The 18051-nt window shown below is 48.8% G+C and overlaps 2 protein-coding genes across 6 annotated transcripts in view; one reads left to right on the top strand and one right to left on the bottom strand.

Moving 5' to 3' along the window:
• The window catches only part of SCAPER (S-phase cyclin A associated protein in the ER), a 597115-nt gene extending 590741 nt beyond the window's left edge, over positions 1 to 6374 (top strand). For 4 of the 5 annotated variants that reach the window (XM_023197627.1, XM_023197630.1, XM_023197629.1 and 1 more), the window contains 3 exons: positions 100 to 291; positions 3319 to 3370; positions 5826 to 6363. In XM_023197627.1, coding sequence (XP_023053395.1) covers positions 100 to 291; positions 3319 to 3370; positions 5826 to 5929 — 348 coding nt within the window. In that variant the 3' untranslated portion in view covers positions 5930 to 6363. Of the gene's footprint in view, positions 1 to 99; positions 292 to 3318; positions 3371 to 5825 lie in introns of all 5 variants that reach the window. The other variant, XM_023197631.1, reaches the window with a different exon arrangement.
• A 5669-nt stretch (positions 6375 to 12043) lies between these two features.
• Positions 12044 to 17777, bottom strand: ISL2 (ISL LIM homeobox 2). The gene is made up of 6 exons (XM_023197637.1): positions 17560 to 17777; positions 16544 to 16733; positions 16007 to 16269; positions 13951 to 14234; positions 13214 to 13381; positions 12044 to 12793 (listed from the first exon to the last, which is right to left on the bottom strand). Exons 1-6 carry the CDS (start codon positions 17615 to 17617, stop codon positions 12677 to 12679), a joined length of 1080 nt encoding a protein of 359 aa, XP_023053405.1. The 5' UTR covers positions 17618 to 17777; the 3' UTR covers positions 12044 to 12676.
• Between the last annotated feature and the right edge of the window lie 274 nt (positions 17778 to 18051).

Raw genomic sequence — 18051 nt, 5'->3', positions numbered from 1 at the left:
TCAGCATGTTTTCCGTGGTTCTAGTCAACACTGTTGCAGGCGGGTGACGGACAGACCGGGGCGTTTTGGCAGCTGACCTGGGCTGCTCCTCCATTTCAGGTAATAGTGCAGTCCGGCCGCCACCCGACAGTGCTGCAGAAGCTCTGCCAGTTGCCCTTCCAGTATTTCAGTGACCCACGGCTGATCAAAGTACTGTTCCCTTCACTTATCGCTGCTTGTTACAACAACCATCAGAACAAGATCATTCTGGAGCAAGAGATGAGCTGTGTTTTACTGGCCACTTTCATTCAGGTACCTTCTACATTATACCTAATTGTCTAGCTTTATGTGTAAACTAATGCAACAGAAATGTAAAAGTAAGCCAGCTGTTTATTTTTGCTTTCCATACTACCTTTTAAAATCTTTACATATTTATGTGCTCCAAAATTAATTTTTAAAATATCAGCATAGTTTCTGAAATATTAGTGGAACCGCAGTTGGGTGTTATATAATTTCTACTTGGAGGAATTCAAGGAAAGGATATTTTTCCAGTTAATGAACTGGTAACCCGTACTCAGGAAATGTTTTTAAAAGACTGCCAGATTTCTTTAAGGCTTTAACTATTGTATTTATCTTGCTTTTATTCTAACTATAGGAAATAGATAAAATTGCTGAAGAAAGATGAATTAAAACTAGTTGTACATTTTTAAATAAATATGATTTTCATATATACATAATGTGTAAAATAAAAACCTGTTATATTGATTTTTTTAATGTAAAACAACTTTCAAGTACAGCCTTATATTTTTTCTGATCCAGTTAAATTCTGTAGGGCTAGAATCAGAATTAGTGCCATAGCAAAGTACTATTTCCACATCTAAATTAACTCAGTCAACTGAAAAACCAAGTTGACTATGCTTTAACATTTGCTACTAACTCATCCTGTGAAATTTTTTGTCATTGTAGAGCATTATTTACTGAAAATCTCCCATTTCTTTCAAATGTTCCACCATAAGATGTGTTTTTGCTCCATGACACACATGTGATGAGTAGATAGTACTTTCTGGTCTTCAGAATAATGAAACAGAAAGCAGAGTTCTGTATTAGTATTCTTCCATATTCTGGTGAATATACATCTGTCACCGTCAGAAGGATATGATAGTGCCCAGCTGGCTGCAAACTAGAGGATAGCCAAGGAGTTCCCCGAGCCCTCATCTTAGACAGCATTTCGAAGTTTACATTTTCCAAACTATCCTGTATTAGATAATTAATAAACACAACTAGATCAATTATGTTAGAAAAGTTTTGTTTTCGGCTTAATTGTTCTGTTTGAATCTACATTTTATTTTCTGCAAAAAGTTAAATTAGATATTCAGATCTACAAATATGGATTTCAAAAACTGTCTTATAGTTAATATCTTAAGAAATTTTATAGTATATAACATCATATCGACACTTAGGATTCTTCATATATTTTTAGAGCCTTAGGAGTAAATAAAATAGAAAATACATTATGGGCCGGGTGTGGTGGTTCACATCTGTAATCCCAGCACTTTGGGAGGCCAGGATGGGCAGATCACTTGAGGTCAGAAATTTGAGACAAGCCTGACCAATATAGTAAAACCCATCTCTACTAAAAATACAAAAACTAACTGACCGTGGTGGCAGGCACCTGTAATCCCAGCTACTCGGGAGGCTGAGGCAGGAGAGTTGCTTGAACCTGGGAGGCAGAGGTTGCAGTGAGCCAATATCACGCCACTGAACTTCAACCTGGGTGACAGAGCAAGACTCCATCAAAAAAAAAAAAGAAAAGAAAAGAAAATACAAATACATTATGGATAATTTTAAGAATGTGCTCTTTCTAAATTCAGATTATTCATTCTTTTATTCAACAGGTAATGTCTGAGTATATAAAGTATGCTGGGCACTGACTGCTCTAGGCACTGCAAAATACAGCAACAAATAAAACAGATAAAAATTCCTGCCTCCACAGATCTTTGATTAAAGTGGGGGACAGTCAAGCAAAAGAAAAAAAAATTAGTAAAACAAATAGTATGTCAGATGCTATGCTAAGTGCTATGGCAATAAGTGCTGTGGAGAAAAGCAAGGCCGGAAAAGGAGCTAGGGACTTCGGGGAGATGATGTGCAGGTTTTTATGGTATGGGCAGAGAACCCTCAACAAAGACAGTGATGTTTGAGCGAAATCAGTTTCATCTGTATCAGCTTAGTTCCTTATGTTTTCAACTGCATAGACAATGACTTATAATTATACAAATGATATCAGGATCGAAAGAGTATATATATTTCTTGTGTTGATCAGATATTGATCACAAAGTACTAAGTCTACCTTTATTACAAAAAAAAACTATGTATTTAACACACAAATTTTGTAAATGCTAAAAAAATTTCTTATATAGTTTATTTCAGATAGCATCTTAGACTTGTGGAGTTAAATCAAGTTTCTTTCTATAAATAATTGTGCTGAAGAGAATGGATATAGATAGGATTTTTGTTTATAAAGTGGTTCCTCAAGGCCTCTATGTGTTACATTATAACTAAGTTACTAGAAAATGATATTAAAATGGGAGCGGATTGTCTTAGGTTTCTGAAGATTTACGTATTATATTTACATTTCTCATTTTCCATCTACATGCAAAATTACCAGACTTTAAGATTTAGCTGCAGAATACATAGGGCTTTTATATTTGTACTTTTTAAAAAATGATCAAAATCTGTTGATATTTTAAGATAGCAAATTTGGCTTAAATTCTAGTTTATTAGATAAAAAGTTATAATTTCCAAAGTAGGCAGCAAGCTGTCTCCTGGTGATAATTTAGCAAGATGTAAGTCATTACTGTTTGGTTTAAATTTATGAGAACTTGGACTACATAACATCAGTTTCTTCAGCATTTATATTTGGGCCCCAAAATATTCATACAAAAGTGGTTGCATGAATCAGAAGTATATTTAAAACCACCCTTAGGCCGGGCGCGGTGGCTCAAGCCTGTAATCCCAGCACTTTGGGAGGCCGAGACAGGCGGATCACGAGGTCAGGAGATCGAGACCATCCTGGCTAACACAGTGAAACCCCGTCTCTACTAAAGAAAAAAAAATACAAAAAACCAGGCGAGGTGGCGGGCGCCTATAGTCCCAGCTACTTGGGAGGCTGAGGCAGGAGAATGGCGTAAACCCGGGAGGCGGAGCTTGCAGTGAGCTGCACTCCAGCCTGGGCGACAGAGCGAGACTCTGTCTCAACAACAACAACAACAACAAAAGACCACCCTTAGTGAAATTCTCTGTTCATAGCATTGATAGAAAAACACTTCTCTCCTCATACAGGATTTGGCACAGACTCCAGGTCAAGCAGAAAACCAGCCTTACCAACCCAAAGGTATGTCTCTATTGAAATTAAATTTCATGTGTTTGTTAGCCAAATGAACATCTTTCTTATCCTTTCCTCTGGAACTTTACATTGTATGTACAATTTTATACATAACCTAAAATTTGAGATTCAGATACCAAGTATATTTCAGTAAGTAAAAAAATCAATTTTGTCATGAAGCATGAATGCATCCAAATATGTATAGAAATCTATGGGAGTAAAAGAAAAGCACAAATATCTTTGTATAATAATCATCTCATACAAGATATATTAAATGGTGAATAATCACTAAAGAGCTGCTTTGTAATACAGGAACCAGATCATTAATATTGGCCCACATTACTCGCATAAATGCTGAAATCACATAGGTCTGGTTCCTTATCCATGTTCAGAATAAAGTTATCAGTAATAGTAGCCCACAATTTCCCCCTAAGTTCGAGTACTTGAACTTTTGTTTTGAAAATTGTTTTACATGGAGAAAAAGTCATCTAATTGGCAAAGTCCAGGGCAAAAGATTTACAAGTTTTTTTTCCTATAGCATTCCTGCTGGGGTGTTTGCTGTGATCAGAGTCAGAGATTTAGAATTGTTACCACATTTTTACTTTTTTAAATATTCTGCTACCCAGACTGTAATTGAGAAGTACAAGTTGCTCTTTGGCTGTTATGACAGCATCTCTGATGAATGAGACCCTAATCCAGATCTTCTTCAATTCTTCCATTAATTTGATAGTCTTTAAAGTGGCCATTTAGAGGTATACTCCCAGCAGGACCCTTTAGGGTACCCACCAAGAAACCTTTACTTGGTGGGGGTGGGGGGTGTTACCTTGGACTCTTTCACACACACACAAAAAAAGTCCTGTACAGTGGACAGGTGTTGAAAAGTGCAAAGAAAATATAACTAAAGCTGTTACAATATCATGAAGGAAAAAAAAAAGACATTTTATTGACTCAGGCACCCAGAAAAGTTAAACAGAAGGCTAGGCGACTTTTCAGAAATTCAAGTCAACATCCTTGTCGGTACCATTTGTCTGAGCAAGAATTAGTCTGCAAGTTCAGTTCTGCCCTGACCCAGTCACAGCCTTTTTGTTTTGTTTTGTTTTGTTTTGTTTTGTTTTGTTTTGTTTAACTACTGGCAGATACTTGGGAGAAATCAGCAAAATGTGTTAACTATTCTTACAAAACAATTTTATTTTGAATAAATTAAAATGCTTGGAAAAATCTATTTATTTTCAATTGTACAGCAGTTTTGTTTTGTTTTGTTTGCCACTAAGAAGTATAAGCATTTTTTTCTTACTCTTTCTCCTGATCATAAAGATGAGTCACAATTTGTTACATGGTCTGGAAGACACAGTCCCAGAAGCTGCCTCTGTCTGCTTGGTGGACTGAGGCCTGTGGAAGTTAACCTTCTGTCTTTTCCAAGGGACCATCTTCCCTGATTTTCATGCTTTCCCCAGTTACAGGAGGCTTAACTCACAGAACAGCAAATAGGGAATTGGTCTCTCCTTTGCTCCGAAAGGGTCATCACTATGTTAATGACAGCTCATAATATGTTGCTTTTTTTTTTTTTTTTTTTAATGATGATGCCTCACTAAGTTGCCAGTTTGCAACTTGGATTATTTGTTCCCCTTTTGCCTAGATTAAGTCCCCATAAAATGTCTCAAGATATTTTGAGTTCATTGTCCAGGTAAACCTTTAAGTATAAAAGCAGCTCTTGGTAACACCACATTCCTACTGCCCAGGAAGAATTTTGGTTTTCAAATACCCACTGCCTGTCTAGCTGCAATTGTTTACTTTACCTATGCCACTGGCCAGTAAAGCTCCTATCATTCATTCCTACTGCTTTGTTAGATAGGCAGTGCCAGATTTGAAAAATTTTAAAGATATACTTAAACTACATTCATGTTTTAAATTAAATAGACTTTCAGAAAACGTCATCATTTACATATTTCATGGCTAACTTAAGGATAGAATATAGGACTGTCATTTTAGTTTGTTCACTTTTTTTTTTTTTTTTTTGAGACAGGGTCTATGTTGCCTATCCTGGAGTGCAGTCACTACTCACAGGTGCGATCATAGCAAACTATAGCCTCTAACTCCTGGACTTAAGCAGTCCCCCTACTGCAGCCTCCCAAATAGCTGGAACTACAGGCATGCACCACTGTGCTTGCCTGGTTGCTAATTTTTTTTTTCATTGTGGAGTCCAAAAACATCTTTTTTTTGTAATTTCTGTAAGAGTTAATATCTGAATATGTTAAAGCACAAACTGGATTGTGGTTAAAATATGTCATATATTTTATACTACAGATAGATTGATACACATAGATCAATCACCTTATTTACCTAAAATGTGTCATGGTTTATTTGAAGTGGGTATCTCCATTTTATACTCAGATATCAAAATAAGTTTAATTTATGAATCTTCAAAAAATTTAACCCTCTTTTATTTCACTTTTTTCCCCCTCAGGGAAATGCCTTGGTTCCCAAGACTATCTTGAGCTGGCTAACAGATTTCCTCAGCAGGCCTGGGAAGAAGCTCGACAGTTTTTCTTGAAAAAAGAGAAAAAATAAATGTTTTGGTTGATTCTGTATTTGAGTACCCTTGTTAATATTTTAAATTGTTCAAACAAACATTCTAATTGTTCCTTAAGAACTCATTTTCACATGTTTATACTCTCCCCACACTGTAGATATGGCATGTACTTTACACTATTTATGACTGTAGATACTTGAATGTTCTACTTGCTAATTTTGCAAGTTGAGTGTATTTCATTTATGCAAAATATCTTGGAGTTTGATAACTTCCATCTAATGATAATATATACTTTGCATTTGTAATATTGGTGAAAGTAGACATAAAATTAGCAAGTCTGTTTTGTTCTTGTAATAAAATAACTTATTCTGTTTTCATTGTTGACTTTTCATGTTAAGGAAATACGAATCTGAAAGAAAAATGTTAACTCCACCCCTTGAAGTATCTTAAATAAAGACTTAATTAAAGTTTACCTGCTCTAAATTTAACTTTTAAAGGTCTACGGTAAAGATATTTGCAACACTTTTACATTCTGACTACATAATATGTTTGGGAACTATTTGAAATCAACTTAGGGCATTGTATTCATTGGTCTGCCTGAGAACCTCTCTCCTAGCAGATAATTCTGAGAACCTCTCTTGGCATTGCCAAGCCGAAATTATTCTCCTAAGTAAAAATTAGTAATAAAAAAGATGTGTCCTAGTGAATCACCCTAGAGTATTTTCTCTCATGGTTGTGAAATGAAGCAACGCTGAAGTAAAAGTCACACAAAAGGTCGAAATGGTTCTGAATGAGTTTCACACAACTCCTGTTCACTTCTCAGTGTCTGCCTGGAGATGTTGACCTTTTCATGTCTTGTTCTCATCGTTTCTCCACCTTAAGCCCACGGTCAGTGCTAAGCCGTTCACTGAGTGACATCAGTAGTAATTTCTGTCAGATAATGATCAAACATTACCAAGGAAAAAGATCCGGTTGGGAAAAAAAAGATGTGAAAATGTATTCGACTCGGAGACTACGGAGGGGGGAGGGACTAGAAAATACAGAAGTTTTTATGTTTTTCACAATCAAACTTACCCACCTAGTGTTCTGGACCCTTCTTATTTGGAGCCTCACAGAGCTGCCGGGTTACATATTTGCTATATTTTACTTCTTTGAAAACAGAAAATTAAAAGGTCTGTTTTTAAAAAAAAAAAAAAAAAAAAAGCGAGCTCCTCCCTATGCGATCGGCACCCCAGCCGCCCCGGGACTCTGGCGTCTCCGGGGCTCAGCCCAGCCAAGCCCCCACCCCGCGGGTCTCCAGCGCCGCGCTCCGGCTCGAGGGCGGGGACAGGCAGCTCCAAGCCAGAGGGACGGGCTCTAGGGCCACCCCTCCCGCCTCGCGTGGCGACTTCGCCGCCGGGCACCGGGGAGCGGGACCCAGGACTCCAGCCGCCGGCCGCGGGTGCTCAGCAACTCCCGGAGCCGCAGGGCCGGGCTGAGCTCAGCGCCTGCGAGGCCGAGGGGTGGCCCCTGGCGCCCCCAATGCTCCTCCCCGGCGGGGGCTGCCGCGGGCCCAGCGAGCGACCCCGGGGGAAGGAGGCAGGTGTCGGCCGCAGGCTCCTTCCACACCTGGAACAGGAGTTCCCCAAGCTCGCTGGCCCCGCGCTCTCGAGGCGTGGACGCAGCATCCTTGCAGCTGAAAGGAATCATCAAGTATTTATAAGATTTCCTGCAAGATGCTTCACAATAGAATATACTTATCTGGTCGGAAATTTGCCAGAAGCCATAAATAATTGAGACAGCTCTGACTAACCTCCCAGAAAGCATACCAGAATTCGCAATTAAACATTTAATTGAACGATCTCATTGCCCCCTCGTCCCGGAGAGGAGGAGGAGTGAGAAGCAAACCCAGGCCCCACCCAGCCGGGAGCCTGCGCGGCTCCGGCCTGGGAGCGCCCCGGTGCCTCCCGGCGCACGCGGTTCCTGGGAGTCTCGAGTTCGCTGCTTTCGGGCACCCTGGCCCGGCCTGGACAATTTAAGCTCCAGCTCCCTGGGCTTTTCCGGCTTCTAAACTCTCCGGGGGCTCGAGGGAGCGCAACGCCCAGGTGAGCGCGGCCGCGTCTCGTTGCAGCTTGCGGGGACGCAGTGCCGCCACAGGTTGCTTTCTCCTGGGGCGAGGGCCGCCCCGCGGTTCTTCCGAGGCTGAGGGGCCGCAGCGGAGACCGCTGGGCGGAGGCGAAAGGCCTCTGCTGGGTCCAGCCTGTGAAGTTGACGGTGCGACTGGGCGTGTTCGGTGTGAAAGCGACAACTTCGCCCGGGCTTTAAGCCCAGAATTTGAGTCAGGTAGGAGAGGCTGCCCGAGGCCCGGGGGCAGCGACGTTCGAACGCTCAGCGGCGTTGCCCAAGCCAATTCCCCGCAGCGGCAGCGGCTCCCTTCCCCCGGAGCTCTACGGTACACGCCGCCCCAGACGCGCAACTGGACGTCAGAGCCGCAGCTTTGGGCCCGGCCACTCTCCCGCCCTCCAGACTCCAGCAGTCGCGGGGCTGGCACCTCGAACCCTGAACCTGGCCCTGGGAAGCCTCAGTCCGAACCGCGGCCTTCCTGGGTTATTTCTTCCAGGGCTCTTTGCCACTCTCTGGGAAGTCTTGAGTCTCGGTAATCTGGGAAGAAACTACTCCTCACAATCCCCTATTCTTCCACTTCCTCGTCCCCGCTCCCTCCCCCCACGCCCGAACCCGGGGGTCTCCAGTTAGCTACTCTCAAACCACGCCTTAAACACGCTCTTTCCCAACGGGGAACCGGCCTTCCTGAGCTCCTGCCGGCCCCGGCCCCTGGGCTCACGCCTTGACCCACTCCCCCATTGGCTCTGACCTTCTGGACCAGGAGGCACCGAGGCGGAGGGCTGTATTCACCTCGCACTCCCGCCTCTCTGGCAGGATTGTTGCTGGGGCCCCGAATGTGCTTTATACATTGAGCCGCTCCCCACCCAACTCCACATCTGGATCCCAATGGAGTATTTCCTGGTTGTGCCCTTTCTTGCTCTCATTACTACTCTCAATCTAGCTCTATTCATCTGCATCTTTCATGCACAGTCTCCATCAACAAGGTGCCAGTCTGTACTTGGCCACTCAATCCTCATAACTGCACTGAATCCCAGTATTTTCAAGAAAGTTTACTTTTACATCCATCAGACCCCGATTTAAAAGCCTCTAATCTTTCCCGCATCAGCTTCATAAACTCTGAATTTCCTGCTTTTATCACCACTCCACTGGGAGCTTCTCTGCAGATTGTTTCTCTCTCTAGCATGCTGCTATTTGGCTAATTCTCTTGCTCTCTTGGGTGAACACCCATGAGAAAGCACAGCCATCTAGGTCCTCCCCTAGGCAGAAGAGGTAGAACTTCAAGTTTTCTAGAGAACGATCTTAGACAATATTCATTTAAACGCTGTATTTGCAGCTGACAAAATTGAGCTTTGTTATTCCATATTCAAAACATAAAGCCTGATTTCTGTTCCACAATCCATTAAATATTAAAGTTTGTTGGAAATACTGCCACAGGGACTGAATTTCCCAGAATTATGCAGTCTTTCAATATGTATTAAATTTTGTGTAAAAACTTACAGCCATAAATTTTCCATGTCTGGGAATCCCTTTCCTGCCTCAATTGCATAGAGCTATCCAAATTAATAGTTAAGTCTTCTGAGAAAATCATATTCTAAAGTGAATCTAGCTAAATAACTCCCACTTTCCACCTATGGCCTCTTTTATTGAATTGAGTTTTTAACTACACAACTGGGTATCTCATGTTAAAAGTTCAGTAAGCATAAAATACAACACTTGTAATTGTTACAGGTAATTTAATTTATGGGGAAATCCCTACTGTATTACAGAAAATGTTTAAAGATGACCTGGAAACCAGTAAAACTGGTATTTATTAATGTAACTAACCAAGCATAGATGTGACACCTCACTAGGGACCATTGTAATAAGGCTTCAGAGTTGAACCCTTTCCCTGGAAACCCAGAGAGAAAACGATGCACCCCTTTAGGTGGGTAGCAACTATGGGAGAGAAAAGCTTGTAATGTTTTATACAGTGATACAAAGAGATGCAGGAATCTTAACACACAATAACCACTTTTATCTAAGTAACTTCCCAGTATTCAAAAAAAGACCCAATCATATAAATATCAAAAAGAGAAATTTGATTTTTGATTCATGGATGATGAAATAACGAATTAGATGTTAAGAGATAACTAGTGTTAGATGGTTCCATTCACAGCGTTAAAACACTGCAATCTGTCAAAAGCAAAAATTCAGAGCTAACCATTAATGAAATTCTTTATTCAATAACCTGTTATTTCCTTTTTAATAAAAAATAAGAAAACCCAAATATTCTGGATAAATCAGAAGTTTTTGAAAGTGAGATTTATTGGAAGTTTTAGCCCCCTGTCTAATGGCCAGCCAGAAGGTAAAAGAAATCTGTATTTCTGTTTGGGAAGGAATGGTCTACGTTAAAGGAAGGAAGCCTCAAAGAACCCAGACCTGATTATTAAAGCCATTTCTGGGCACTTGAGAGGTAAAGCTGGTCCTCATTAACTCTGCGTATCTCTTGCCTTATCTCTAAGTTTGCAGCACCATTTCCCATATCCCAGAGAAGGGGAATGTTCCCTTTAATATTTGTGCTAGCGTCACCTTGACATTCAGGAAGTAAAATATAAATGCAGCTCCATTTTCCCACCTCCTCCCATTTTCTTTCAGTAATCGCCAGCAAGCCTTCTATCATCTGGAAGTGGGGTGGCGGGAGTGTGAAGGAATTCTGCCAAAAGCGCTGCTGAAAAACCCACAGTGGCCTCTGGCCATCCAAGTAGCCATGGTTAACAGAAGGCACCTACTTCTCTAAAGACTACATTGGCCCCCCAGACACGTTTTCCTTGCCAGCCTCTACCTAAGCTAAGATGGCAACCATCCCCTACCCAGTGAGGGCGTTGCCCACTTTCAAAACAACCTTGGACAAAGGACACGCTTGTGGGTCCCTTAACTCGGGGGCCAGGAAACGGCAACTCAACGCCAGAGGTTCTTACAACAGCGGTGAAGGCTGGTCTTGGAAAAGAACTGTCCCAAGCTGCCAAAGGGTTAAATATCTGTGAAGAGTAAAACCTGAGCCTCCATGGGTTTTTTTTTTCTTCTTCTCTCTTTCTTTCTTTTTGGGTTTTTTGCTTTTGTGTGTGCGCGCTTGCCCGGGGGCCTACTGGAGATTCAGTATCTCTCGGTTATTTCCTGCGATCACTAAAGCCGGTTTTCAAGAAAACAAGTCACAGGGGTTTGAAATGTCACACCAAGTGACCTGGGCACGGCATATCCAGCGGCCATTCCCAGCCCCCCCCCCCCCCCGGGCCACCCCCGACCCCCTCCACTTCGGTCTGGAAAGAAAATAAACCAAGGACACGCCAGACTGGTTCTGGGTGGACTTATTTTCCCGGCAGCCGCCCTCCTAGCGGGGGCTCGTTGCGGCCCCTTGGTGTATCGCTTGCAGGTGATGCCAAACGCAGATAAGCAGCCGCCGCCCGGCCCCGCCTCTGTCTAGACTGGGGAATTAATAAATGCCCCGGATTGATCACGTCGTGCATCCACTCCGGGAACAGCGCGGAGCACGGCCCGTCACGGCCGCCCGGTCTGGCCGAGGTCGGCCTTGCTGCTGGGCCACAGGGCTAGAGGCAGCGCGCGGGGCTTCGAGCCTCACTCAGGGCCGCGGACCGCGGGGGAAGGAAGCGCCGGGAGGGCCGGCAGCGCCGAACGAGAGTGGGGCTAGGAGCTCGGCAGGCGCCAGGCCAAGGCCGGTTCCGGGAGCGGGGCACGCCCTCGCCGGCAGGACCCTAGGCCGGAGTCCGCCGCTCAGCTGCAACGAGCGTTGCAGGTTTCCCGCCTAAATGAGTCCCGCCTCCCGCACGCGGGTCTCCGCCACCAGTTGCCCAGGGGTCTCCAGTGGGGCACGCCTGCTTCTACGAGGGCCTCAGCGCGCATGCGCCCAGCCCACCCCTCGGCCGCGCCCAATCCCCACCTGGCCCGCCCCGCCCGCAGCACGCGGAGCCCCGACAGCCGAAGGCAGCCAGACCGGTGGACATGCCTCCTCCGGCACTCCCGCCGCGCAAAAAGCACACGGGAGCGGCGTCGCACCGGGTTATTATATTTTATTAAGATCAAAATACGAGTCCCACTGTGAACTGGCTGTTCTCACAATAAATAACAATAACTTACGTTTGTTTGTTCGGCAAAGGCTCACACACTCTGTCCTCCGTGGAATAACTTAAAACACTTTCAAGGCAAGTCTGGTTTCTACTGTTTCCCAGCAATCATGCGCTTTGGGAGTTTGAGTGTCTGTTCCTCTGACTTATCCCCTTCCTCTTCTCCGCTAGAGCCCGGGCAAAGACGCCAGGGAGCGTGGAGCGGGGGCAGGGCGGGGGTCCACGTGGGCGAGCTCGGGGCCGGCCGAGGTGGGGATACAGGTGGGGCGTGGAGGGACAGAGCGGCGGCTACGCGGAGAGGAGAGGGCAGAGCTAACTCTGGTAAATCCCAAATTCTGGTTTTGAAAAAGTAGAGTCCTCGGAGCAGAGGTCTGCCGTCTGGTGAAAGCAGGTTGCATCCTGGTGCCTGGGGCTGTCCAGACCGTTTCTCTCGGTCCTCTCTCATAAATAACAATAGAATAATCACGAAGGCGAGAGAGCTTTCGGAACTGGAATGGCCTGAGCATGGGTGAGTCTCATGCAGGGAGCATGCGAGGTCCACAGGCTGGCAGGGAGGGATCCCCCTCACGTCTCCACGGGACTCGGCACCATACTGTTGGGGGTGTCCGGGAGCTGCGAGGACAGGGAGGTCACGTCGCTGCCGGAGGAGTTGCCTAGGGAGCCGGACTCGGAGAAGGAGACCTGGGGCAGCGGAAACACCGGGAAGAGGCAGGTGAAGGGGCACCCGAGCTGGTGCTCCAGGGCCGCGTGCTCCGAGTCGGGGAATGTCCCTTGGGGACCGGTCACTGGCTGAGAGCAAGCCCGGCGGAGGAGGAGGCCAGGTCCCCAGGCGCACGCAGGGGGGGATTAGGGCGGGGGGGAGCGGGTTGGTTAATCCTGCGACCTCTCTTGTGCGCACTTTAATCCAGGGAGACCTGGTTTAGGGTGCGTAATGGGCCGAGGTGAGGTTTCAGAGCCCGCCACTGTTCCCCCTCCCCCACCGCCTAGGGCTGTCCCCAGCCCCTCAGCCCAAGGCTACCCCCTCCCCTCTCTGCCAGGCTAAGTGGCTAAATCCCCAACCCGCAGAGTACCGAGGTCGGGGCGGGTAGGGCAGGGCCTCACCAGCTGCTGGAAGGCGGGTTGGTCCAGGTCGCTCTGGAGGGCAAATTCGCTGAGTGCCTTCCAAGGCGGCTGGTACGTCTGCACCTCCACTGCGCTGCCCTGCACAGCGTTCTCATGGCGGATGGGGCTGCCCGCCACCAGGGGCGTCCCGGTCAGTCCCTGAAGGCTCTGTGGGGCAAGCAGAAGGCCTTGGGTGCTCGAGTTAGGTCTGGCCTTTTGTGCCACCTTTGAGACTGGAGCTCCAGGCCCTCAGTGATTTAGGGTCTGCATTACTTTGCGGGGAGGTGCACACTCGACCGCATCGGAAGAGCCCTCTTTCTCCACTGGGGATCTGCGGGGGCTGCAAACTTACCACGGTAGGTCAGCCTCGGTGCTGGGAGCCAACCACCCGGTGAGGAAAGGCAAGGCCTGCACTCCCACCCTTCTGCAGCTGCCGACAGAGGGACACAACCTACCAGCCCGACTGGCGGGTGCTGCACACAGCCATGCCGCCGCGGGCTCCGCGCAGCGCCCGGGACCCGCAACGCGGGGCTGCAGCTGGGGCAAGGAGAAACCCCGATCCCAGACAAAATAGGAAGCCCCAAATCCAAGGAAAGCCTAGCTCTGAAGGTACAGACCATCTGGAGCGCCCAGTTCTCCCTGGATCTCCCAGGGCTGGCCCAGAAAAGGGCACACAGATACCGCGGTGGAAGCGCAGGCCCCACCCAACTCGAGCCTTCGGCCCCGCGGCCGCTCACCGTCTTGTCGCTGTGCTGCTGCTGCTGCAGCTGCTTCATGAGAATGGATTTCTTCTTGTCCTTGCAGCGCTTGTTCTGGAACCAGACGCGGATGACCCGCGGGCTCAGGCCGGTCATCTCCACCAGCTGCTCCTTCATGAGAGCGTCGGGCCGCGGGTTGGCGGCGTAGCAGGTCCGCAGAGTGTGCAGCTGCTTCTCGTTCAGCACAGTCCGCACGCGAGTCGTCTTCTCCGTCTGCTTGTGCACGTGCGGGCGCAACGCGGGCTGCCTGCCCGACCCAGCGTCTGCCAGGACAGGGTGGGGCCAGAAGTTAGCGAGGGGCCGCCACCCACCCGCCCGGAGCCCAACCTCCGGGCGGCCGGGCCCCCCGGGGCCCGATTTCGTTTCTGTTTTATTTTGTTTATTTCGTTTAATTGTTCGTCTTCCTCTCCATCTGTTCGCCTTACGCGGAGAGAGCTGTGCATTTTCGTTCTTTCTCTCGCTCCCGGGCCGGACTGCCCCGCAGCGATCTCTCGCGAGCTCAAGCAGGGCGAGGGAGCTAGGCGACAGGCCGCTGCGGGGAGGGAGTGGCCGCTCAGGGATGTGCCTCTTCCAGTCACAGGACCCTCGGAATGAGCGAAGCCCTCCGGAAGAAGTCGGAGTTTCAGAGGAAGAGGAAAGAGGCTCGCCCAGAACTCTGGAGAGGGAAAGGGAACGACGTGGACCCGTGGCGAGGTGCTGCTCAGTGGACTGGGTGGGAGGTGCGCATATCCCGGGGTCCTACGAGGGCCCTTCCCTCCTTCAGAGCCCATTTGGACAGGGCACATGTGTAGAAGGGTACATGTGTAGAAGACTTATCCAGGGTTATGGACGGGCCTCCAGGGCCTGCAGCAGTTCTTTCCTGCCCGCCCTTGGGCTTCCGCCCCGGTCTCCTTCCTCAAGGCTCCAGGTTCCCCAGCCCAGAGGCCTCCCACCCACCACGCTGGTGAACAGCCGCTGGCACTCTCCTCGCTTGGCCCCAGGTTCTCTCCATCCCAGGGAAACAGTGACTGATTCCAGAGCCTGCAGCCTGAAGCCCGAAACAAACAAAGGGGAGCCTCTCCGAGATCCCAGATGGGGGTGCACTGAATACCCGCTTCCTCCCATTTCACATCTCCATTCTACATTCCTGACCTACACACCTTGGATCTACACTGCACCATTTAGGTTTATGTTCCCCTCTACGCATTTCTAGGTCTGGACAAATATTTATAAATAGCCCATCCAGCCCAATTTCCTCTTTCTATAGGGAGGAAGTGGAAATCCAGAGAGGGGAGGAGTGGGGCAAGGCCACACAGCACCGAGAGGCCTAGCCTGGTCTGCGGATCTGTGCTGCAGGCCTATGGCTACCTGGGGGAAACTGCCCTGCTTGGGGCGGAGGCACGGCTGTTTCTGTTCAGCCCTACCTGCCCATTATACACTCAGACCCCATCTCTGGGCAACTACTGATTAGGACCCAGAATATTCCAGTGAGAGTCCAATATGCATTGATAACACTCCCCCTTCCCCAGAAGAACCTGGCTAAATTGTTCATCAAACTGGGCCTCAAAACAAGACGGCAAAAACCCCTCTTTGTTGGGTTCTTGGCTCGTGGCCGACCAAGCCCCTGCCCAGCTCCCAGTTGGGAGCTGCATTACTTACACAAATACCCCTGAGCAAACCTTCCCCTCTGACAATAACACATATTCCTCCCAGAAATTCCTAATACAAGCCCCAAGATGGACACCACTCAATATTCCCTGTTGTCATCCACTATTCTGCTCCTAGCACTGTGCCCTGCATGTTCCTGGTCATGGAGAACACGATTCTGCACAATTCCCCGTGCTCATTCATACGCACGCAGTTTCTCCCGGGCACACGAGAACACACACAGCCTTTTTCCCAGCACACAGTTCCGCACTAATACAGAAAAACATCCCGGCAGACCCAACCACACACAACTGACAACTTCTCGTTAGGGACACAAGCACGCAAGCACGCCCCTACACACAGGCACGCACACACACCCCGCTCACCCCGGCACAGGCCCCGCGCTTACCTGGCAGATGCAGGCCGCGGGAGCCGGGGAGCGGGCCGGGGCTGCGCGGGCTGCCAGCAGCGGCGCGCTCGAGCAGGAGGCCGTGGTCTGCGCGGCAGAGCAGCTCGTGCTCCCGCAGCGAGAACTCGTCCCCAGGCAGCAGCTGGCGGCTGCACACGGAGCAGCGGAAGCACTCGATGTGGTACACGCTGTCCCGCGCCCTCATCACCAGGTCGCTGCTGCTGAAGCCCACCTGGCACTTGGCGCACTTGATGCCGAACAGCCTGCGGGCCCAAGGCACAGCGGTGTCAGCGCTGGGCCTGCGGCCGCCCTCATCTCCCCGGCTGTTACCGGCCCCGGCACGCGCCCAGGACAGTTTGTGGCCCACCAGGGGACTGCGGTGACCCGCCTGCGGGCATTCCCGGGCCCGGGGGCACGCTGCGGCACCTATGCGGGATGCGGATGGCCTTCTCACCCGGCAGGGCCGCGGCGCGCGGGCAGGCCGCCATCCCCAGCCCCGGCGCGCGGTGGCCCAGCCCGCGTTCCCGCCGGCCTCACCTGACATAATCCCTCTTGCAATAGGTCTTCCCGTCTCTCACGAAGCACGTGCACGTCTCGTCCAGGTACTGGCTGCACTCGGCGCACTTGAGGCAGGCAGCGTGCCACTCGAGGTCGGGCGACACCCGCAGGATAAACTGGTCGTGGATCTGACTCCCGCAGCCCACGCACATGGCCGTCCCGGGCTTCTCTGCCGGGGAAGGGCGCGGGGCCGCGTCAGGCCTGACTGCCGGGACCCTGGCCGGCCTCTGCCACTCCAGCCCCAACCCAACCCGCTTGCTCTCTCGCTTTCTTTCAAGACTTGCGACCATAAGGAAAGGTGATGAGCTCTCTAAAGGTCCAAAGCATTGGAAACGAAAAACCAGTATCTTCTGGATTGCTGAAGGTTTCTTCTGTCCCCCACCCCCAAATATTTCGCTAGTACATTCATTAATCACAGTCGTTTTGTCGACGTGTCTTGAAACTAAACGCTAACACGAAACTAAGAAGAGAGTAAATACACAGGCACTGCGGTAGCCTGGACATCAACACCTAACGGTGCTGTCCCGGCATTTCCGCTCACACACTCCCACTCACAGCGGCTGACTCCTATCCCAACACAGACACATCGTCTTTCGGCAGTCCCCGCTCATCCTACATTTCTTAGTTTAAATATCCCAGAGCAAGCGAGAGAAAGCTTCCTAGCTTTGAACACCGAAAGGCAAACAAACAACAACCAAAAAAAAAGCCCACATCCCTAAATCAAACCTAATTGCCTTTGCGCAAAACAGAAGCAGATTTCGCAGCCCGAAGTCATCCCAGCCGGCTTGAGAAACAGTGTTTACTTATAAAATAAAACAACAGGATTCCCAAAGATAAGCAGTCCTGCAGAAGATATGCATTCGTTTTTCCTCTCTTAAACTATCCTGACAAACAGAAGCCACTTGTAGAATCCACTAAACATTTTTCTGCATTAGAAATTTTGCATATTAAGCACACACACACACCCCACCCCACACACACACAGAAAGACTTACTCTTGGAATGATCACCCATAGCACCCAGAAAAGGATAATGAAAAATAATATCCACCATGCAGAAAAAGAGATGCGCGCAAAGTGTGCGGCCAGGGGCAGAAGGACGAGGGTCGCGCGTCCGGCCTCGGCTCTTTGCTAACTAACTCCTACTGCCCCGCGGAGTTGAGGGAGCGATTCCGCACCGGCCCGCACGCAGCATGACGTCAACACGCACTAGCCCCGGGCTGGAGCTGGGGGCGGGACCTGTGGCGTCACGAAGCTTCCCCAGAACTGCTGGGGATGCGGGGGAGGTGATGGGGACCGGGGGCTGATGGGCGGGGTGGGTTGGGTGGGAGGCTGGGGGTGAAGGGAGATTGGCTGGGAGGAAGTGGGCCAACCCTGATTGGCCCGGAATGAACAATGGAGTGCAGCCCGCCCCCGCTCCGAAACCTACAAGGATCCTCACTCCCGCCCCGGGTCTGGCAATCTGGACTGGACCTTGCGTCACCGCCT

Source organism: Piliocolobus tephrosceles, chromosome 6 (genome assembly GCF_002776525.5).
Source record: "Piliocolobus tephrosceles isolate RC106 chromosome 6, ASM277652v3, whole genome shotgun sequence".
NCBI lineage: Eukaryota > Metazoa > Chordata > Mammalia > Primates > Cercopithecidae > Piliocolobus > Piliocolobus tephrosceles.
Note: the sequence above shows the minus strand (reverse complement) of the source record. Positions and strands in the feature narration are given on the sequence as shown.